At 43.7% G+C, this 22901-nt stretch overlaps 4 protein-coding genes across 5 annotated transcripts; 3 read left to right on the top strand and 1 right to left on the bottom strand.

Annotated features, from left to right (window-relative positions):
• The first annotated feature begins 541 nt into the window (after window positions 1-541).
• LOC122615618 (exosome complex component RRP40-like) lies at window positions 542-1380 on the top strand. The gene has a single exon (XM_043790637.1). It carries the CDS (start codon window positions 632-634, stop codon window positions 1328-1330), a length of 699 nt encoding a protein of 232 aa, XP_043646572.1. The 5' UTR covers window positions 542-631; the 3' UTR covers window positions 1331-1380.
• Window positions 1381-1683: 303 nt separating this feature from the next.
• Window positions 1684-2888, top strand: LOC122615603 (dehydrogenase/reductase SDR family member 7-like). Its single transcript, XM_043790613.1, has one exon. It carries the CDS (start codon window positions 1793-1795, stop codon window positions 2756-2758), a length of 966 nt encoding a protein of 321 aa, XP_043646548.1. The 5' UTR covers window positions 1684-1792; the 3' UTR covers window positions 2759-2888.
• Window positions 2889-3210: 322 nt separating this feature from the next.
• Window positions 3211-4175, bottom strand: LOC122615612 (rRNA-processing protein UTP23 homolog). Its single transcript, XM_043790625.1, has 3 exons — window positions 3987-4175; window positions 3725-3925; window positions 3211-3661 (listed from the first exon to the last, which is right to left on the bottom strand). The coding sequence occupies exons 1-3, from the start codon at window positions 4104-4106 to the stop codon at window positions 3248-3250; spliced, it is 735 nt and encodes a 244-aa protein (XP_043646560.1). The 5' UTR covers window positions 4107-4175; the 3' UTR covers window positions 3211-3247.
• A 211-nt stretch (window positions 4176-4386) lies between these two features.
• LOC122615496 (ATP-binding cassette sub-family G member 1-like) lies at window positions 4387-22843 on the top strand. Of its 2 annotated transcripts, none has more exons than XM_043790435.1 (12): window positions 4387-4490; window positions 13617-14041; window positions 14110-14227; window positions 15329-15524; window positions 15638-15783; window positions 16935-17173; window positions 17262-17402; window positions 17752-18077; window positions 19837-20005; window positions 21011-21111; window positions 21738-21896; window positions 21969-22843. In XM_043790435.1, the coding sequence occupies exons 2-12, from the start codon at window positions 13666-13668 to the stop codon at window positions 22311-22313; spliced, it is 2316 nt and encodes a 771-aa protein (XP_043646370.1). In that variant the 5' UTR covers window positions 4387-4490; window positions 13617-13665; the 3' UTR covers window positions 22314-22843. The 2 variants fall into 2 exon arrangements, with proteins under 2 accessions (XP_043646370.1, XP_043646362.1); XM_043790427.1 differs by lacking the exon at window positions 4387-4490 and adding an exon at window positions 9394-9934.
• The last annotated feature ends 58 nt before the right edge of the window (window positions 22844-22901 follow it).

Raw genomic sequence — 22901 nt, 5'->3', positions numbered from 1 at the left:
ACGCAGCTGTGGATTGCATGTCTATCTACAGGAGAGTAAATGCTCTCGTCAATAAAGCATAAACAATCAAATGGCATCAAAGGAAATGTAACAACCAATGGTGATAAACTGTTCCCGTGGTTTCTGGACAATCGGTCATTCAAAGTCACATACTTGTGTGGTTACTCACGCTTTTGAGCTTCCATAAATTAGGACAAATAAATGCAAAGCGGTTTTAAACAAATCGTACGATTATGTTTATAGCTGCACAGCTGATCGGGCAATAATTGCATGTGTTGGTTAACATTGCCGCCCACGCCCTGTTAGCGCTTTAAATTATTAGTTACATTTTAAAGATCATATTGTAATAGAAATCTGTGACTAATACTGTTTAAATTTCTATAAGCATATCTAATTAATAGAAATCAAAAGGTTTGAAAAGGTCTTTGCCCTATTAAATTAAGAATATAAAAAGGGACAACAAAAATAACATGAATATAAACATTACAGCAGCAACTAAAACTGTTATTTTAACTTTAAAGACCAGGGCTGGCAATGGCAGTGTTGGTAAGCACGCGACTTGACCATATGTTTTGAAAGGCACACGCGGATTTTTTGTTTGGAGTTTTTAAATCGGAACAGTAACTTTAAAATGAGCACGACCAGCACAGTAGTTATGCCCGGCGAGCGGATCGCGGCCATTGAGGAGCTCGCCAAGAGCAAGCGCGTGATTCTCGGACCCGGACTGCGGCGATTGGACGACACGGTGGTGGCCAGCAAGGCGGGTCCACTTCGGCACAAGGAACCCGGCACCTTCTGGGTGGACAACTACCAGAGGCGATACATCCCGGCGCGCGGAGATCTGGTACTGGGCATAGTGCGGGCTAAGGCGGGCGATCTGTACCGCGTGGACATCGGAGCAGCGGACACAGCCTCCATATCGTACCTCGCCTTTGAGGCGGCCACCAAGAAGAATCGCCCGGATCTGAACCCCGGAGATCTGATCTATGCGAGAGTCCTGAATGCCAGCGCGGACATTGAACCGGAGCTGGTCTGCGTCAACTCGGTGGGCAAGCGTGGCAAACTGGGCGTCCTCGCCGAGGGATTCTTCTTCAAGTGCAGCCTGAATCTGGGCAGGATGCTACTGCGGGAAAACTGCCCCGTTCTCGGCGCTCTAACCCGGGAACTGCCCTATGAGATCGCCGTGGGAGTCAATGGCAGGATCTGGCTGAAGGCGCATTCCCTGAAAGAAACCGTGGCCCTCGCCAATGCCATTTCGGCGCTGGAGCAATCGGGATGTGCGGAAATCGACAAGATATGCGGCAATCTCGGAGACTTCCTGCAGACCTAGCTTTAGTTCTTAGTTTACTTACTTTATATAAAAAGAAACGTTTAGCCAAACTGCTGTTGAATTTTGATGCGAGTGTTGGCGCAAAGGTAGAGTGTTGGAAGACCTGACTCGTTTACGTAAAGGAACTATCAGAGATGAGCAGATGGGAGAGCTGTTTGTGACTTGGTTGCTGCTCCACAGGATGCCTTATCAGAGATAATAGTACCCTTACTGGCCAGCCAATGTGCATTTTAATAATATAGAATCATTCGAACACAAATTTCCATTCTACAGGGCTATCAGTAAGACTATAAGGTAATTACTTTCCGCAGTCACTGCGTCATCTCTGGTGCCCAGTAACAGCTGATCGATCAGACCCTCTCGCAGTGATTTCCGTGAGGGCAAGAACAGGTTTCAGTGCCTTCCGTTGCGGCAGAGGACAAAGGTTGCTCCGACCCAGCAGAGCCAGACAGAGTTAACGAGATGAGCTTCCTGGAGTTTCTGCTGCTCCTGCTGGTGCTGTACTATGTGGTGTACGTGCTCCTCTGGATCCTGCTGGACTGCAATGTGGCCCTGTGGTATAAGTCCCGTTTCGGAGTCTCGCTGTCGTCGATGCGCGGCCAGGTGGTTTGGATAACTGGTGCCTCGAGCGGAATTGGCCGGGCTCTGGCGCTCAGCTTGGCCAGACATGGCGTGAAACTGGTGCTAAGTGCCCGGCGGCTGGAGCAATTGGAGCAGGTGCAAGAGGAGTGCCTAGCTGCAGCCCGAGGACTGCTGGCCACCAAGGACGTGCTGGTCATTCAAATGGACATGCTCGATCTGGACGAGCACAAGACGCATCTCAACACGGTGCTCAATCACTTTCATCGGCTGGATGTCCTGGTCAACAATGCCGGCCGCTCCCAGCGAGCCAGTTGGACCGAAGTCGAGATCGAGGTGGACCGCGAGCTGTTCGAGTTGGATGTCTTCTCGGTGGTCCATCTTAGCCGCCTGGTGGTGCGCTACTTCGTGGAGCACAATGGCGGTCGAGGACACATCGCTGCCACCTCCAGCATCGCGGGCTTCAGCCCAGTGCCATTTTCACCCACCTACTGTGCCGCCAAGCACGCTCTGAATGCCTACTTGCTCTCCCTGAAAGTGGAGATGCGCAAGCTGGATGTGTCCCTCTTCGCACCGGGACCCATTGCCACCGACTTCCTGCAGGAGGCCTTCACGGGCTCGCAGGGCGAAAAGGTGGGTCTGAGTACGGCCAATCAGAAACGGATGACGGCCCAGAGATGTGGCGATCTGTTCGCCGTCGCCTTGGCCAATAAGATGGATCTCACCTGGTGCGGCCTCTTCCCCGTCAACACCTTGGCCTACTGCGCCCGGAATCCCACGCTGAGCAAGATCCTGGCCCAGTTCATGACCGAGAAGACGCTGAACAAGATTCGCGAGGGCAAACTGTGAGAAAATCTCCGGTGAGCCTCGCCCCTTCCTCTTTCCTTCTTTCCCCTTCCAACGGCTCTCAGTCATCTTTTATACTCTTGTATACTGCTTAACTATATAAAAAAATATATAAATATGTGCACAAGATTAAGTTGAGTGTGCGTTTGCATTGCGATAATCTTAACAGGCACAGTGGGATTCTTCAGTTTCTCCTATTCAATTGGTGAGCACGTAGAGGTAGTACGTTTCAAATGCAGAAAACGTCATGGTAATTGGTGAGTAACGAATTCAAAAATATTCTAGTTTACTTAAGTTATTAACCAGGAATTTAGTAATCTATCATCATTGCAACTGGTTCAGCTGCATACATCGTTTTGCCATTATAAACAGATTCAGGTGGCTGGTTAAAGCAACTCCGCCCACATTTACAATAAAATAATTTGTCAAGACTGCAGACTGCAGATTAGCTTGCATTATCTTATATTTATCTACTTGATCAACCAATTTAATCTAATCTTTTCCTAACGCTGCCTTGACGTGCGCGGGAATCTTGACCCGTTTTCGTTTCGCCTTGGTTATTGCGGTCTGCTCAACTCCCTTGAGCTGTGACTTCGCCTTGTCCTTTTTGCTCTTCTTGCAGGATAGTGGATTGGGGTTCTTGGGACCTTTGTGCTTCTTGGGTTTGACTGCAGTTTCAGCTGGCTTCAGTCCCTGCTTCTCCTTCATGTAGTCGATTTTCTCGACCTGTTTGCCCAGCATTAGGTTTTTGGCCCGTCGCAGCACCCACTTCTTGGAGGCTTTCGATGGGGCTTCCAAAACGGGAGTGGCTTTGTGCAGATAGAGTAGACAACGTCCGGGGATCTTGCGAAGACTCTCCTGCAGCAGACGATCCTGCGAGGCGACTACATAGCGATTGTCCTTGGTCTAAAAGGTGAGTAATATTTTGACAACTGGAGCATATTTGAAATCATGTGTTTCCCAATTTACCATCGATTTGATGCATTCGGAAGCGGGCACTGGTTTTCCCTCGTGTCCGCATTTGTGGACATGGAATCGCTTGACGATGGACGTGGCTCCAGTGAGAGGAGCTCCCAGAGATTCCGCCTCCAGGATAACACACTGGGTGGTTAGTAGCTTAACGCCGCATTGGAAGTACTTCTTTATCTGCTCATCTATGCCAATTTTTTGCTAAAAATTTAAAAATAACTATGAAAATCAACAAGTGCTATTGATATATGAAAGATTCAACCTGCAGGGCTGCCTGGCAGAAGGTGGCATCAATCAGTACTTGGTAGGGTTCCCGGTAGTCGAAATTGGTGGCAAAAAACACCAGAGTTTTGTGTGACTTCTTGAAACGTGATATTTTCATGATGTTTTTAAGCAGTCACTTGGTTTATCAAATGAAAACAAAAAGAGCGTGCAATTACAGTGTTGAAAAGCGCTCAGCCGCAGCTGTTTTTGGCTAACAGACTGTATGAGCATAGCAGCTCTGTTGTAATTAACAGCTTGTTGTTATTTGAATTCGAAATGCTTTACATTTGGCGCCAAACCGGAAGCAACAGAGAATGCATTTTCAACCCTCTTAAAGCGATTTCCCTCCCTTTCTCTTTTCCGCAGCTATTAAGCGTTTTGTTTTCATTTCCCTTCGCGTAGTCAGTTGTTTTTCCACTGCAGTTGCAGGCGCAGCAAGCAGCGCTTGAATAAAATTCATATTTTAATGACAGCGCTTCCTATTTAAGTGTCAATTTATACTGTAAGTTTGAAGTGATTGTGAAAAGTGTTTAGCAACTATAAAGTCAGTTAATCATATGTTTAGTTATAAACTGTGTGCGAGGACTTTCGAAGCCTGTGATGCGTAGTTTTGGTTTGAGAAATCCCAGGTTGAGTTACGGCGCATTTATCATATTTGTGCCGCTTGCAATTACCATATTTTGGTTCTCCAGTTCTCTGTTTTTGTTTACGGCGTACATCAAGTTTTCCCTCTAACCCCCTATTGCTTTTCTATAGCCTTCCCCTGCCCACTCACCCCTGATGGTTTTCCTCTTTGGTCAGTTTCTTGTTTTTCCTTAATCTGCTCAATTGACGTACGATTGATGGATTTCTTGCTAATCATGCTGATTGGATTTAACGAGGTTTTCTTGATGAGCAATTCTATGGTTTTTATTGTACATATAGAAAAATAAACCAAATACTATATAAAATTCTTAATTAAACAATTTAACAAGATTTAATATTAGAATATATTGTGCAGCTAACATAACATTTGAATTTCAAAGTTCAATTTGCAAATGAGTAGGATATGAGTAGGCATTCATTCTCGCAGTTTTTTTCCGTGAACGATAAAGAATATTGGTCAAGTTTGCCTATAATGGCATGTCGATAAAGCCGCCAGTTGCGGCAGCTGTGTGATCCAGTATTGTTTTTCCTTGCTTTTCCAGCGTTAATCTCCCAAGGTTGGGCCATTGACAGCTGTGCTGGGTTGAAGGTTGGATCATGGGTGCAAATACCTCTGGAATCTGGGGTTCCTCGAATGGATCATCTTCGCTTTCCACGTCTCCACTTTACGGTTGCTTCTTGCAGTTTATTCAACTTGTCGGTTGCGGAGCACAATGAAATGACCAAAAGCATAGTGGTATTCATATGCTAATCGATTGCGCACTCATATTCCCTCTTCAGAACACACCTTTCGCTATAGGAAAAATTGGATTTATTACGGAGTACTGTCATGTGCCGCATGTCTCGCATTCTGATTTTGGTACTCAGCTTTTTGGACGGCTTCTTTCGCTGTTTCCGGCGGGTTTTTCGGCAGTTTTCAGTTCCCATATTATGCCATTGGATTTGAATGGAAAGTAAGTGACGCATCCGAGGGGAGGTAACTTCAGGTGGACTGGTGGTTGTGGAAAGAACCAGCAGTTCGCATTTAGTTATTATTCATAGTAACTATGAAGTTCTGGTTAACTCGATTGGGGGAAGCACAGACAGAAATTGATGGGTCGTGATTAGCTTTCTGTCCAATTAATCTATTTCTGGAATATAATTAATTTGTATCAATACAGCTAGGTCAATATAATTTCTGTGTACATAATGAGAGCAAAGGAAATAGCAAAAAATATTAAAAATGCGTAAAACACTATGAAATATTAAAGGTATTTTATATTTTACTACTTGTTATATAACACTTGATACCCCAAAACTCTGATGAAAGCCCACGATTTTGAACACTATCGTTTTATGAACCACGGCTCGTTGAATTCTGATGCCGTAAGCGTTTCGGGCACCCATCCCCAGACTTTGAACTATATAAGATCATCCCGCATCTATAATTCATTCAACTGTGGTCTACGTTGCCATCGACACGATCGTCGTGGAATCAGCCATCCCATCCCGTTGGCAGCAGACCGAAATGCCAAGTAGCCTCCTTCGAAATCAACTTATTCATTCATTGATCCATTCACAATTATCACGTCACGCCAGCCCGCGCCCCTGCCGCCCCCATTTTTGTTGCAGTGTATGCATGTCAATCAGGCTTAGAAAACCGAAAGCCAGACTTTGTCTCCGGTTCCTCCGATTCCACCGATTCCTCCGATTCCCTGCCCCTTTCTTAATTAGTGGACAAATGGTAAGCCGATTTGGATTTCTGGCTATGGCTCCCTATATGCGATACAGCGATGGATGGGTATGGGTTTATGCCTCTCATTAGCGAAACATTTGGTGTCCCAAGTGGACTTTTAATAATGCGATTTTATTTTCTTGCGATTTCTGGCCGGGCATAAGGAAAGACTTCTCAGGCTCATTTGCTTGTTATTATAGTGCTTGCGAATCATTTCTAATTTCGCTATCACTTATCAGCTTGGAACTTTTTTTCCGAACTAAAAAGTGTCGCCCTGAGTATTTTCTAGCTTGCGAAAAATAGCTGATCGTGAACCCAGATTGAACCCTTGTTTGGAAGGCTTCGGTTGATGGGCTCACGCTCCAGCATCGTGTCACCTCCGAGGGCTACTGGGCTTATATGAACACTCGATGAAGCCTTGGACCACATACATATGTATGTATGTATGAACATAGATCTGGGAGCACACCCAAAACTTTTCGCCGCCAGGGGGACACGCGATGGGTAATCAGTGCGCCGGACTTGTGGAGCAGTATCTCCTCAATCGCCATCGTCATCATCTCCTGCTTGCGTAGTTTCGACTCAGTCAGTTTGTTGACAACCAGCCGTAATTTGTTTTTAGCTTATTTAGATTTTCATATTTAAAAGCTGGGCTAGTGCCTCGCAGCTGAGCGAAAAGGAAACTGGCAATTTATTCACAAATGCGTGACAAAAGTCACATTAGCATGCTTTAAGCTCGGTTATGTGGGTTAGGAATAGAGATTCTAACCCAAGACCCATAAATTTGAGTAGCTGGGTGTCATTCGAAATTGGAAATGTGTCTGGGAATTTTGTTTCGTTATTTGTTGTTGTTTATGAATTGGAAGCGCCCCGGCTTGTAAACACGAGTTTCAACTTATGAATGAATGAAAGTTTGCAAACAATTTTAGTTTTATTTGAGAATAGAAACTTACCAATAAAACTGAAAAGTACTTATGTCTATTTATAGAGAGACTCGATATCTCCTAATCTAAATCACCATTTTAATTCTGTAAAATCTTGAGCAGATCTACTCAAATCCCACATCGCAGGGGAAATAACGTGACGTTGTCTGGCAAATTATAAATGTTAATTAAACATTGCGACCGCCCATTCGTGTGCCAAGAAAATCCGCGTAGTGCTGAAATGGGCATAAATCATCTTTTGAGGTTTATTATATGACGATTAACAAATATCCCGCCTCAAATCTACTTGGCTCAAAGGTCGTGGGAAGTGCAGCAAGTGTTTTGGCCGCAGTTGGTAGCCAAATAACTGGATGCGCAAATAACACACAGTAAAGAGCATTATCTCTGGATATTGGCGGTGACAAAAACCACATAATTGGGTGCAGATAAGCACGGAAAATAACTCCATTATCTATTCGCTATCTCTTGTTCCTTATCTCGGCCAAATAATTACTCTCTAAGTCAAGTTACGGGAAAACTGCGCCATTTATCGTAGAAATGTCAGTAGTTATTAGCCAAGTTGGCGAACCTGGCTAAATCAATGGCTTAGCCTAAGCTTCGTATTGTTTTCCACTTGCAGCGCATATAATTAAGATTCATTTCCCAGAATTTTTATTTGACCCATTTCACAAATTTTCCTTGACTTAATTGCCAGCCTGAACCAACAATGTTTTGAGAAATGAGGGGTGATTAATGATTTTAAGGTAGGTCCATGTACTTGTTTGATCTTGGGCCGGATCTGATCAGAATGGATTGTAATTAAAGGTTGCAGTGCAATAAAAGGGATTGTTTAAGCCTGAGTGATCAGAAAACTAAATAGGCTTAGGTGGACCCAAGGCACTTGTTATTCCATTCAATGATTAAAGGTGAGGTTGAAAGTTGATAGATGTATAAATAGTAGCTATAGGTAATAGCTTAAATATGTATCTTTAAAATGCAGCAAAGAATCTACATAAACCTAATAATTACCCCTATTTTCATTGATCGGTGGATATTCAAACAACAATTAAAGCATTCTCCGCAGAGACTTTGCTGGGCAAAGGTACTTAAGTGTTTTAAACAAGCTTCGTCCCGTGGATTAACCCATTTAAAAAACTTGTAGCAACAGCCCTAGATCTATTTAGAAGCCAATTAGCCCAGCTAATCTCAGCACAATTAAGTTTTTCCAGCTCACGTGTCTCCTGTGAAGGCAGCAGACTGGCTTTATCGCAAGCCCTGCACAAACCAGTAATTAAAAAGTCAATACTTCAAATTGATTACACTGTAGTTCATATGCCAATGGCTTATTTTCAAGTAATTGCAGCCAGTCTCCAAGCTCGTCGATCAATAAACCCGAATAAATTCGCGCTCTGTCTATGAAACAATGCCAAAAGCCGCAGTCAAACTGCCATTTTCCACATGGTTGTTAAAGCCCACACATAAATCAGCTCCAACCGCAAGCCGATTCACAGTAAAAGAAAAATTGTGGCAATTGAAAAACTAACGTCAGCTAACGTCATAGGAAAAACTTGACTTTGACTTGTGCAAACCACGCAACGCGATCGTTGGCGAAAAAAACCCAGAAAGAAATCGGGAGATTTGCCCAAGAGAGTCGCACTACGTAGTGCCTAACGGGATTGCGATGGAGGTCAGGGTATATTACTTGTAATGCAAAACTCATAAGCATATGCAAACAGCATGCTACTCGGCTCGACTGTTGGACACCCTGGCCAGACAAGAAATATGATTGAACCCTTTCTGGAAACAACAAAAGGCAGGGTTATGAATAGGTCCTTACAGGATGACTTGAAAGTTCTCACCAAGAGCTTATGCTCGATATAGTATATAACTCCTCATAATATGTTATTAATCCGCATGCAAATTCGGCATACCCCGCACTCGTGGGGTTTACTGGATGTCGGAGTTGGGAGCAATCCCGTAACGTAACGCCAGGCGGAGACGTAACCGGCCGGCGAGAGAGAGGGAGAGTTTCCGCCGGAGCAGCTGAGTCGGGTTCGGGTTCGGATGGGGGGGTCTTATAAAGGCATCGCGGAGAGAGCTCCACCGCTTAGTTGATCGGCAGCGAGCGTGGCGAGCGCATGTGCAGCGGAGCATATATATTCTTGTTCAGCAGGAATCGGAATCGGAGTCGGGGGAAAATCGAGACACACTGAAATCGAAGCACATTATGTATAGCACACGCAATTGAAATTAATTTACGCGTCGCTGCCCATCTGCATAAGTTCAATGGAAGCAGAGGCAAAAGCCGCAGCAATCGAAGCACAGACCGCAGACCGAGAGTAAAAGTAGAAAAATGTGAAGAAAGTGCAACAAAGACGAATTAGTAAATCGACAAAAAAAATACAAGAAGTGCGCCTAACAACAATAAAACAATCATCGCGTGTTCGTCCATATGCAAATCAAAGGTTAATTAGACAAACTTCAATTATTCCGCGTTGCAATTGCCTGAGGATTACGAGAAACAATTCTCTGTGTTTATGTGTTTTCATTCAGAAATATTCGTTACGCGTCAACTCTTACAACTTCCCGAGAAGAATAGAAGAATACGAATAATTTGTGTACTACAGCGAAGAAAGAGCCGCTGAAGAACCTGCAGTCAAAGAGGTTCGTTAACACCGCCGAGTTGGTTACCTTTTGACCCATTAAACGGAGAAGAACGATAGAAAGCTCTGGGGGGAGTGGAGTGCAGGAGCGGGTTGAATCACCAGAAGAATTGTGTAGACAAAGAACTGAAGAATACTGAATGTCTGCCAGGCACTGAGAAAAAAAGAAAAATGCTTCTAGTTTCCTAAATCTTTCAGATTTCTACAATATGGAAATTTCTCATAAATCTGCTCACATATGTACCATTGAATATGCATTTGTTTACAAATAAATACAAATATTTGTGAATGCGAAAGCTATGGATTATAAAGTAAACATTTCTGCTGCATATTTTGGCTTGTCTTTCTGGGAAGAAAAGCTACCCGTTCGTGCTCCGTCCCGCTCTTTCTTCGACTGCCCTCTCTGTCTGCCGCGTCACTCTTGAACAGAACTTGAAACTGGAAAATGTAGGCCATCGGATTAGAATCGACTTCATCGGCGGGTTTTTCTTTATCGTGCGACCCACTCCCACTCACACTCCTACTATGCGATTATGCGATCCGCTGCGAACAGCATTTCTAGTTGCATCACTCGTGCCTCGACTCACTTATTCATGAGTGTGCTTTGAATGGGGAATTGTGCTATGCAAATTTATTCACTTCCATACCCATGCCCATGCCCAGCCACAATGTGTTTCTAATTTGTTTGGGGCAATTACTTATATCGTGGACTTTTATTTCGCTACTCCAGCAGATAAATCTCTCTATCTAAATATCTAAATATCTAAATGCCCATTCAATCATCCTAATTTCCTTCAATTTGCTCATTACGCGACCCGGACAATAAAAAGTACAAAAGTATGCATACGAGTATATAGATATGAAGGCGAATAGCCAAGTAATGCACTCGAATTATAAATTATAAACAAACCGAATATAGCGGTCATTGGCTGACTGCCGCCACTCGAAGCGAGAAAGAATTCAACAATTGAACACAGAAAAAGGCAAGACAAATATTGGAAACCAAAACAAACTTAATATTATGCCGGCTACTGCGACGTTCATATGCGATGTATGTATGTACATACAAGTATGATCGCTGTCATACTTGTAGAACTCATTCTTGTGCATATATGTTTTCCGAGTCTGGCTGAGATAAACCCTGATCCATTAACATTATTTAGCTGGCCACGTGCTGGCCTTGGCGATGTCACTTTTCTTTATCGCGAGGCGAACAGTGAAATAGTGGTTCCAGGGGTCGTATACGTAATGCGCGGCTTAGTTTTCCTTTTTGTTTTGTATTTATCGTGGCTGTGCAGTAGCCAAGCCGAAACGATCAATTGCCTCATTCTATTGTAGTTCTCCTCTACTTTTGTTTTATTTTCTGTACTGAAGTTGTTCATGATCTTTCAGTTTCGTGACTTTAATTGAAATGGCGAGCGTTTTTCGATGGCGAGCGTTTTTCGAGTTTATGTGTATTTGCATGTCGAGCCAGCGGCGAAAAAATAACAATTTGCATCGACTCAGTTATGAACAGAGAACAGACAGCAGACCGAATGTCTAAATGTCGAAAGGTCCCAACGACCTTTGCGACGAGAGCTTTCCAAAATTATATGATTATTATATACCCGGATTCTCATAGTTTCGTTTCGGTGCTTCTGAACCACTTATGAAGCTGGGTCACGATCTCTGGCTTACAAAGTGCATACACAATTATATTTGAGTCATCGAGTCAGCTCGAGCTTAAAATGCTTAAAAGATAAGTGTTGCAATAAAAATATTAATTGTTGCTGAAATTCAGCTAGGGCACAGAATTATAAACAAAGCTCTAACTATGCACATTATACTTTCTGATGATAAATAAAGTAAAACTTATTACGTGCAACATTGAAAGCCTTGTAGTCCCTGCAGTAAATTCACAACATACTCCCGATTTAGGTATTCATCCGTGATCTAATATGCGACCATGGTCGAGTACTTCGATTTTCTGATTTCATATGCATAGACATGAGCACTCCAAAGTGTTCACAGTACACATATAAAATTATGTCATTCGCCAAACGTCGTGAATGGGTCGACCATATGCTGAACTCAATTGTGTCTGCCACAGTCGCCCAATCAATGGAAACTGTCAACTCAATGAAACTGCACTCGAAATGCACTCAAGACAGAACCAGTTGAACTTCCAGTTGCCACCAAGATCATGTCGCACTTCTCGACTTGAGCGGCTCTATTTTTTTTGGCTAATCAAAGACTGCGAACTGCGAAAATCGTGTAAATGATTTGCAGTTCTTTATGTGAAACGGGTTTCGCCTTGTCTCTCAACAGTGTTTGACTTGTCATTCAGCTAACAAGCCAGACACAAACTCTTTACACCAAAGTCAATATCAGTTGGCTACTCGAAACTTGTTGGCCAAACAAAATCGAAAAACACATGGGTGGACAACCTGGCAAAAAAGAGCCGCCCAAAGCCGCTGGAAAAGCGCTTTTCAATTTGCATGTGTGCTAGCCTAGATATTCGTTCTTTGAAGGTTTCGTGTTGAGAAAGGCAGTGCAATTTAGTATAATAGTTTATACAGTATTTCCCAATAGTTACACACCTGTCCATCAAGTGCAAACAACATTCTAGGCGATTCCGCCCAGCTTATTTGTTTGCATAAGTAATTAGCAAACCCTAAATCGGGCAGAAAATTACTGACCTAAGTCAAGGGTACATAAAATTAGCAAACATTAGCTAACAGGGGAATAATCAACTATAAATCAATTCTAATTTCATTAGGACTGGAACATCAATATTTGCTATTGACACCGTTTCTTCAATTCACTACCAAGTCTTTGATTTTATTCGTTCTTTGAGTGTCTATTTTTGCATAATGTCGAGTCATCGATTCAAAGAGGAGAAATTCCACCAAAGATGACGGGCGAAAAGTTTAATTGGTTACATGCCATGGTTTTTAGAACATAAAACTGTCTGTGAATAAACTTAAAGTTTATTGGACTCCCAAGGGGAATTCTCCGCAGAAAAGGGATCTCCAGACCGCCAGCCTATAAAACTGTCTATCCATCAGACTGACAGACCTCACTTTTCACTTAGCGAAGTGCCCCCATCCCCCATAAATGCCTTTTACATCTCAATAACTTTCTTTGTTCGAGACGGGCTTAAACAAAAGCCCAGAAAACAAAACAAACTGGGTTTTTATATATATTTATATAAGAAATATTTAATGACGCATCTGCTAAGTTGACGATATGCAAGTGAGCCTATAAAGTGTTTTACTAAATTGCACAAGCTAAGTGAAACGCCCCCAAAAATTTAATTTGCTCGCAACACATAAATAATTTGTAGTCAAATAGCAACATTAAATGAAGTTAACGCCCCAGCGAGCAAACAGGTCGTTAATTCTGAAGCGGCTTCTATAATTCTACACTTGGGCGAAAATCTGTTGAGAGGCCATCAATTATAAACGTGAATTCTGTTTTCCGATGGACCACATAACTAGAGAGAAAATTAATTAGAATTATTATTAATATAGCACTATTAGCGTTCAGTCTCCGCCTTGGCGTTCAAACGCAGATTACTGCAACACATTTATTGATTGTATTCAAACACGTCTGCGTTGATAAGCCTAATCTTCGCAGTTTCCTGAACCCACGACCAGTTTGCAACGCATCTAAAGAGTGCATTCCTCTGCGTGACATTCCAGATTCCTGCGCTGACCAGCAGACCAGAAACATTGAGGAATCCGCACCAACATGACCCTCTTGCCAGACATCAAGGCCTCGGACGCCGCCTGCTGCGTGGGTGGTGCGAGCAGTGATGCCAGCAGCAGTTCCGGCGTCGGCAGTCTCAAGGATCACCATGGTGACCACGACGGTGGTTGCCTGGGCATCAACTGTTGCACCACGGCGGCCAGTTCGGAGCTGTCCATCGACGAGACGTCGTCGACCTCGTCCCGGGGCTCCTCCGAGCTGACCACCAAGGTGACCAATGACCTGAGCGAATTCCAGAGGCCCAACTACCACCAGGCGGTGGCACATGCCAACTTTGACCACTGCGATCCCGTGGACATCGAGTTCTCCGACGTGCGCTACACAGTGAAGAAGTTCTCCTTCCCGGAGCGAAAGTTCGGTGCGTACCCCACATCTTTTCTAGTTTTTAATAGTATTTTATTGAGATATTTACATTTTGCGCCGCAGTCAGCAAGGAGATCCTTCATGGCCTGAACGGCAGCTTCCGGTCTGGCGAACTCACAGCCATCATGGGTCCTTCGGGAGCCGGGAAGAGCACGCTGCTCAATGTGATGTCCGGATTTTGGTGAGTCTTCTGAACTTCCGCACAGCTGAACTTGAAAATGGATTTGCAGCTTGTCGGGCAGCTTGGCATTTAATTTATGGTTATATCGCTGAATTTGCAATCTGTTTCGTGCCATTTAATTACACATTGGACACATCGGCTGTGCATATAAAGTGCAGACGTCGCAGTCGTTCAATCAATCAGCACATTGTTTGAGCAACACAGCTGCATTTGGTTAGCTATATAATTAAATTTGTACATGGCTGGGTTAGAGATCGAAGGGCTTGAAGAGGGTCTTGTGGAAATGCACCTATGTAGTTCCAGTATCTCCTAGTCATATGCAAATACAGATTAGAAAGCAAATGGTTGCAAGTAAGGTGTAGGGTGTATGATTTCATATTTCCATATTCCCTGGAGCTATTCGATTTGCATTTAGATTTAGAGCAATCTGCACTTGGCAAATGTCTAAACTGATAGCCTGATAGCTGTGTGCACAGTACACATGAATCACAATCGCGCGTTTCGTTTGACGTCTGGAAGTCGGTGCACTTGCGATTGCCGTTCCATCCCGGACATAATCTCATCACTTCCTCCGGCAGCGCGGTTCAAGTTCTCAGCCATTGCATAATTAGGACTTCAGTCGGGGATTCGGGGTTGGGTAACAATCTCTGAGTCACAAGCCCACGAATTGACGTATCTCGCAGGAAATCGCCGCTTAATCGCAGCGCTCTTTTTGATGGCCAACTGACAGCTATTACAGCATTTTTAGTAAATAAACATTTTAGCAATTTATACATGCACCGCACGTGCAGAGGGGAGATGTTGCGCGTCTGGCCCGTGTAATCATACTTGTATACTGCAGTCTGCTGCTGCTTTAATTATCATGATCAAGTTGTGGAAGTGGACGTGGTGGCATAAACGATGCCTCCAGGCGGTACACGGGTTTTCATTGCTAAACGTTATCGGTCAGTAAACTATGAACTTGAAAGTGGCGCATGTATGTACATATGGTTCGGTTTACTTCCCCGAACCAGACGCTTGCGAAGCTATTTTTTCATTCAGCCCGGCTTATGTTGAACCGATGTACGTTATTGTAATTATATTGTGATTTTTGTTCAACAGCTCCACCGGCGTGTCGGGCGATATCCGGGTAAATAGAAAGCCAATGGCTCCCAGCTCGGAGCGGTTCCGCCAAATGCTGTGCTACATCCACCAGGACGATCTGCTGCGTCCGCAGCTGTTGGTCGGCGAGATAATGCTCCTGGCGGCCCATCTGAAACTGGGCTTCAAGGTCACCAAGGCGTACAAAATGGACCTGGTAAGTGATCATCCATATATTTACAGCTCTCAAGAAGACCTAAGAATGCGAACATCTCAGGGGAGGGAAGAGAAATCTTATCTAATTCGAAATACTTCTGGTACCATCTGCAGATCAAACACATCTTATCGCTGCTGGGTCTGGACCATCGCTACAATGTGCCCACCGGGAAGCTTTCGGGTGGCCAGAAGAAGCGACTCGCAATCGCCCTGGAGCTGATAAGTAATCCTCCCGTGCTATATCTGGATGAGCCGACGACGTGAGTGACACTATACTACACTATGTATAAGCGTAGACTTATGTAATTAGAGTAGCCATCGCAGTAGTGATCATCTCCAGCACTCTGAAGGCGATGATGAGCAAACTTTGCCTGGCGGAAATTCAGCAAAAATACCAACTGACCCACAAGTCAAGTTTGTCCCCGTCTATATTTCTATATGTCTTTGTAGCAATAGGGCTTATCAATTGTCCAGATAGTCTGTTTAATAGTTTAGTTTGCTTTGATTAGGTGCTGCTCAGTGAGCTGTAAACAGTTTGTTATTTAAATTTTAGCATGCGACATGTATCTTGTTATTGAATATTCATTTAATTACTGCGCTATCTGGCTGATAATCGCGTAATTAATTAAATTGTTCATTAGTTGTAGATTACTTTAATGGGGATTGATGGGTCTGCGGCTATATTTATAGCCAAATCAGATTTATGCAGCAATTAGTGGCCAGCTATTTTGAGTTGTCTGAGTGGCGATTATGAGTCCCTTTTCAGGGGACATGACTAAGTAAAAGTTGATTCAGACAACTCGCTGAACACTAAACAAAGGGAGTTGCCAGCTCCAGAAATATCCCAAGAATAAAAGCAGCGAACAACGGGGTTATTTTTGAGCATCGCTTTGATATCATTTTCATTCCAATAAGACCTCTCTTTTTACCATTTATTGACTGTTAGTAAGTCCAAGATATGTGTATATATGTATAGAAGGCTATTAAGCAAAGTGTGAACGTGAATTTAGGATGTATGGATACGAATACCTATGTCAAGTGAGCCGTATATCTCAATTTGAGGCAGTTATTAACACTTGGAATAACTCGTTTTTGGAATTGTCCAATAAAATGCCGACTGCAAGTCGATCAAATCTTTGCAATGCCGCTCGACTTGCATTGCTAAATGGATTTTGGGAACAAACTCGTTTGTCACTTTCAATTCGAGTTCGCTTCAGGTTCAAGCCCCAATCTCACCTACCATTAAAGTTTCAGTTGCCCAATTGTTTGATGTTCTTTTCTGTCAGTAAGGCAGAGCTTTAATGGGGTTGTTATTCTTCAAAGGTTAGGCAGGCAGCAATTAAACAGAGTTGACTCACTCCGAAAGTTGAATTAATTGCCGGGTCGTTCTGCTCGTCTTTTTGGATTCCAGGGGCTTGGACAGCTCCTCGTGCAGCTCCTGCGTGGCTCTGCTGAAGAAGCTGGCGTCCCAGGGCCACACGATAGTCTGCACCATCCACCAGCCGAGTGCCCTGATCTTCGAGATGTTCGACAAGCTCTACACCGTCGTGGATGGCCACTGCATGTACCAAGGACCTGTGCGGGAACTGGTGCCCTTCCTGGCCGACCAGCAGCTCGTCTGCCCCAGCTACCACAACCCGGCCGACTATTGTAAGTTCCCCACTTTCATGCCCTGCTCTCCTTCTGTCCATCTATATACTACATCATATCACATCGTATCATTTCATATGGATTCCAGTGCTGGAAGTGGCCGTGGGCGAGCATCAACGTGACCTGAATGAGCTAATCCATGCGGCCAATAAAAAGTATTACGAGGATGTGGATCGCTGTCGCTTTATGAGCAGTGCCGATATGTCACGCCTCGTGGCCACGATTAAAGGTGAGTTCTGAACTCCTCGGATCTGTTGCCATGCTTTGGTTATTAAAGTAAATTCTAAATATAAAAGTTTGAATGAAGTTTTATGCGAATATTGTTACGGTCAAGTGATAGCATCTTTATGTGGCCACGTTTTAAAGTTGAGACGTTAAAGTGGAGGTGTGTGCCACTGTTTCGGTGTTAAAAACGTGTTGCTCATTTAAACTTGGAAACAATTGATAGCTACACATACGAGTAACGAGTTTTTTTTTGCGGAAAATGGCCAATTGTTGGCCTGGCATGGTGCAGAAAATTTCCAAATTTCCCCTACTTTACCTGCCAGCCACCATCATGAACTTTCTCCAAATTGCAGACAACATCGGCGCCAAAACGCTGGGCGAAGCGCTGGCCTCCGTTGCGCAGGTGCAATTCTCCAGCTTCGACTACGTGAAGGACTCGCCGCAGGAGCTGGCTCTGGAGGAGATCAAGGCACTGAACGGCGCCACCGAGGGCACGGACCCAGAGCTCCTCGAGAAGAATCTGCAGCCCCATCCCCACCCCCATCCCCAGCCACAGAGGCTTGCCAGTGGCAGTGAGCTTGCCAGGCCGGCAATGGCCAATGCCATTCGATCGGCCTCGTTCCTCATGCAGTATGTGCTCCTGATGCAGCGCATCTTGATTTGCGCCAAGCGAAACTACGTGAGTAGAAATACAGTGGGGTCATAATAACTAATTATCATGCAATCGGAAACGCTCAAAGTTCAAGGGCCGAAATATGGCATACATATATTATATTACTTATATACTTAAGCTTACGTTTTAAAGACGCGCCTGCAATAACTTTAATGCACAAAGTGGGTAACAATTAGCTTAAAGCCAGTTTAGGGCAGTGGCTGAGTGACTGAGTGGCAGAGTGGCCAAGAGTTGATGGGCTGTCAAGTTGATTTGGTAATTGGTGCGGCGTCCTCGAAAAAGTGAATCCAGTTTCGGCTAATCTCGTTTCTGCGTAATTCTTAATGGCTAATCTCTTAAATAGCCGCTTTTTACTTTATTTCGCTTTATTTCTCCGGGCAATTACAGCACAGCTGCACATTACCATTTACGGCCACAATGGCCGTAGTACATTAAGTACTTACTATAAGTTTTTTTTTGGGAAGGTTGGCCACTTCGCCACGCTTTCGGATTTTGCTAAAAAATCATACGAAAATGGGACTTATGCATGCTTTTAATTGTGATATAAGATCATGCATGCGGAATATAATAGGGCACTTGCTGAGTTTTTTTTTGGTTTCCGAGAGCATTATACCTAAAACATATAATCGGGGCATTAAGCATAATTTTATTTTGCAACTTGTGGGCTCATAAGTAATTCATGCACACAACTCGATTGTGTAATTGAATTTCTCATAGCTAAGCAATATGGATTAGCTGGTTTGTTCTACACTTAACACGGTTCGCAGTTCGTTGGCAGTGCGACAAATGAAAACAAATGGCTCAGGGCAAAGGCTCAAATACTTAGCATAAAAATGAAATAAATAAATAAATAACTTCGGAATCAGAGACGCCATCGAGATTGATGACCGGCGTTTATCATCTGAATGTGCCCAATTAGCACTTGGCGAACGTTTCAAATGTGAAATTGAACAGCTTGTGTGATGACCACTTAGCGAGCTAACTCACTTTTATGTGACTGCACACGATTAATGTGGATCTGCATACACACTGCACTCGGCCACTCAAACACTGGAGTGTGGGCATAGCTTTGTTAGCACCTCCACAGCTTTGTTAGCCACCGATATTGACTTGTCAGCGTAGTGTCATAGAACTGGCCAACCAACCAACCAACCGGCCAGAATCCGAGAATCTCGGAGCCACTCGAGCGGCTCGTAACTCAAAAGTAATGCCAGCACTCAGCCTTCACATAGATTTCGGCTTTAGTTCGTTCTAATGACCAACATCCACTGCACGAGCTCTTGCTGGCTATTGGTTGCCCAAGGTACAGCTGCGGTCACTGCAATAGCCATCAAATTGTGGAGCCAGCTAATTAAATGGCGTTTCTTACACTGTTTCCTATTATTTAACACTTGCCTAAGAACGAAAATGTTTATTACATCTACGGGCTTAGCTAACGCAATATGTAATAGCTTAGACCCACTTTCACACAAGATAGTTAACTGCTTGGCGCTTTTATGGACATGACAAATAGCCCTACCTTGGGGAAACTGCCCATAAGTGTGTCACTTAAAGTGAAATCTGCTGCGAACACAAAAACTAACGACTAACTAACAAAAACAGCGTATTTACAAGGACATTAAAGAGTTCTGCGCATTCGCTTGAGAAAGTAAAAGACTGTGATTACGTAAAGTATCTGGCAATTAGAGTTTCTATAAATTAGGCAAGGAAAACTAGTTGCTTGATATTAATTTTAATTAACCCAATGCCTTGTATCTTTTTCCAGTTTCTGCTGCTGGCCCGCATCTTCTCGCACATTTTCATCGGAGTCGTCTTCGGGTATCTGTACATGAACGTGGGCAACAATGCGCAGAGTGTGCTGGGAAACTACGTGTATCTGTACGGCTCCACGCTGCTCTTGGTCTACACCGGCAAAATGGCAGTGGTCTTGACGTGTAAGTAGCTGCAATCGCTGGCCTCACCTCCCAAAAGCATTTGTCCAAGTGTCCAAGTCGTTCTCGAGTGCTATCGCGCAGCTCCGGCTTGGCCTCTCCCAGTTTCCAGTCATTGGTTTTCTTGGATAGCCAAGTTATGCAAAAATTTGTCGCCAGATTTGGCAGAAACTGCAGCTGTTCTTGCGCAATATCTGTTTATTTTGGCCACTTTGCTTTGTCTTCAGCTGCCGCATTCTAAGATACTTCGGCTAGATACTTATACAACTCGGCTTGCGGATTAGCCAATAATTTCTTGGCATTTGCACAAAATTTCGGGGGTCTTAATTGGCGAAAAGGAAACAAGATTTTGTGCTTAGATAGTGGATCATTAGCTGGGTTGGTTTCGACTTTCAGAAATGTCTTTCAGTTAGCTGAGTTGTTAAGATTAAAACTGTGTTGTGAGATATCATATACATAATGTTTGTTCTATTGGTTATGTCGACATGCTAAAACCTCTTCAGAATCTATTATCTAGAGATCTCTAGGCATAAACTATAAATTATCAGCGTTCCAAATTCGGCAAAATAAACCTATTGAAAGTATATTTATTGGAACATTAACCCTCGCTGCGAGGACAGATCTGATTAGCGATAAAAGATCTCTGTCGATCCACTTTGTCATTTATAATTTCCATGTAAATTGCCAGAAATTGCACTTCTCACCCCGAAAAAGGCGATCCTGAAGTCCGCTAAGTAAATAATTATAAAATACAAGAGACACAAGCTGCGATTATTGTATAATAAAACCGGTTGACCAGCGATTCTCGACTCTCTTACAATAAATTGCTGCAGACAGGAGGCATTGGAACTGGGGGAGTTGGGGATTCGATCTTTACCGGTTTCGGTTTACTGACCTGACCTACATATGTATAATGCCCTCACCTTCGTGCGCACACTTCGCATCGCATCGCATCGAATTGAATTGAATTTAATCGCAATCTCATTTATCAATTAACTTTATCCGCAGTTCCGCTGGAAATTGACATGCTGACACGGGAGCACTTCAACCGCTGGTACAAACTGGGTCCCTACTTCCTCTCGCTGATCTCCTTCGAAATACCCTTCCAGGTGAGTCTCCACCCATAGCTGATACTATAGATCACCAGACCGATCAGAACCCAACCCCAACGGTGGCGATGGTGCTCATTAATCATCATTTAGAGCTAAGCTTCCATAGGTGGCAGTGGCCTAATGAATTGCCGCTCGGTCATTAAGTCAAATTAACGATGTGAAATCGGCGATGTTCGAGTTTGCGTTGCATTTGCGTGACAGAATCGCGTAAGCCCCGACTACCTGTAATTTTGCAGTGATTGTTCCGAAACTCCGGCATATATACATATGTAGTGAAATTGGCATTAAAAGAAACTCTTTTGTTTGCCGCAATGTTTTACGATTCGAAAGCCTGGCATTTTTGGTAATTAGGGGCAGCATTCTCATGTCAGCCTTTCCACTTTGTGTGGTGTCATACCAGTTCTACACATATGAAAGTAGGAACCCATAGACTGGTTTTATCTAATCTGCCTACTATTAATCACTTATCATGGCCCATATCAATGCAATGAATTATAATATTATCATAAATGGTAAATGACACACAAATCAATATTAATATGTATGGCAATTCAGCTAATCAACCAATCAATAATTCCTTCCTTTCCCACTGGCTTACTCATATTTGTGTTTCCACATTTCAGAGCCTCTGCACCGCCATGTACATCATCATCAGCGTGCATCTGACTGGAAACGATGCCACGGACTCATTCCGGATCTATTACTTTGTGCTGCTGGGCATAATGGCCTCTTTGAGTGCTCAGGCCTGGGGCTTCTTCGTGGGAGCCACGTTGCCAACCAAGGTGGGTTCTACACCATCAAGATCATCAGCTAACTGGGAATCCAATTGGTATTAACTGATCTCTCTTCCTCAGCTTGCCGTGTTCTTGGGACCCATTCTGGCGGTGATGTTCTCCGTGTTTGGCTTCTGCACACGCTACATCGACATCACGCCCCTCTTCCGATGGATGTGGCACTTGAGTTACTTCCGAGCCGGATTCCATGGGGCGTTGAACGCCATCTACGGAATGGATCGACCTTTTCTGGAGTGCCCCGAGACTGCGATGTACTGCCATTTCCGCAGCCCGAAGGTCTTCCTCAAGTACATGATGATATCGGATGTGCACATGTCCGACTGCCTGATCCTCATGGGCATCGTGATTGGAGTCATGCATGTGCTGACCATCCTCACACTGTGGCGCAAGCTCAACAAGCGATAGGATTCCATGCCCAATGCTTAGTCCCAGTTCTAATCCTTTTGTACATAGTCGGGTGTCTTTCCATCTCTCCTTGTTTTAAGTTTTATATTCGAAACTTCCCTTTTTTGTGTTTTTATGATTGATCGACCGATTCGATGTTAGCTTAGGTATTTATTTAGATATTCTCTGAAATATTGTATGCAAGAAGGCTTTAGGGTAGCTTACTCCAGTTTAAGTGCTGATATACCAAAAAGGAAGATCAACTGCAACACAATCGCTATACCCCCGTTTCCATCTTGCCCTGTAAACTGTAAACTTCATCCACTGAGCTGGATCTCCGCGAGGAACTCCAGCCATGCCACGTCTTGAATATTCATCTACTCCTATAAGGTCCGCTACAAAGATACTTTTGTGATCAACATTTTGTTTCGTCTCTTTAGTGATTAGCCTTAGTTTTAGCCCTAAGTTCGAATTATTTGTACATGGTATATTTCGTTTAGTTTGTGTTTAAAATTTTGTTTTTATAATAAAACGTTTGGTACATATGATGACTTCTCTTTGCTTACTGATAATTGAGATGCCTTAATATAAAAGACTTGAGTGACAGTC

The sequence above is a fragment of the Drosophila teissieri genome, chromosome 2L, assembly GCF_016746235.2.
Source record: "Drosophila teissieri strain GT53w chromosome 2L, Prin_Dtei_1.1, whole genome shotgun sequence".
Taxonomy (NCBI): domain Eukaryota; kingdom Metazoa; phylum Arthropoda; class Insecta; order Diptera; family Drosophilidae; genus Drosophila; species Drosophila teissieri.
Note: the sequence above shows the minus strand (reverse complement) of the source record. Positions and strands in the feature narration are given on the sequence as shown.

What these genes read in the sequence shown, in the direction of transcription:
- LOC122615618 (XM_043790637.1), top strand. Translation starts at nt 632, where the DNA reads ATGAGCACGACCAGCACAGTAGTTATGCCCGGCGAGCGGATCGCGGCC.
- LOC122615496 (XM_043790435.1), top strand. Translation starts at nt 13,666, where the DNA reads ATGACCCTCTTGCCAGACATCAAGGCCTCGGACGCCGCCTGCTGCGTG. An exon ending in AGGCGTACAAAATGGACCTG is followed by an intron (nt 15,525 to 15,637) that starts GTAAGTGATCAT and finishes TACCATCTGCAG; the next exon opens with ATCAAACACATCTTATCGCT. An exon ending in GAGCCACGTTGCCAACCAAG is followed by an intron (nt 21,897 to 21,968) that starts GTGGGTTCTACA and finishes TCTCTTCCTCAG; the next exon opens with CTTGCCGTGTTCTTGGGACC.
- LOC122615612 (XM_043790625.1), bottom strand. Translation starts at nt 4,106, where the DNA reads ATGAAAATATCACGTTTCAAGAAGTCACACAAAACTCTGGTGTTTTTT. An exon ending in TCTGCCAGGCAGCCCTGCAG is followed by an intron (nt 3,926 to 3,986) that starts GTTGAATCTTTC and finishes TTAAATTTTTAG; the next exon opens with CAAAAAATTGGCATAGATGA. An exon ending in CCGAATGCATCAAATCGATG is followed by an intron (nt 3,662 to 3,724) that starts GTAAATTGGGAA and finishes CTCACCTTTTAG; the next exon opens with ACCAAGGACAATCGCTATGT.
- LOC122615603 (XM_043790613.1), top strand. Translation starts at nt 1,793, where the DNA reads ATGAGCTTCCTGGAGTTTCTGCTGCTCCTGCTGGTGCTGTACTATGTG.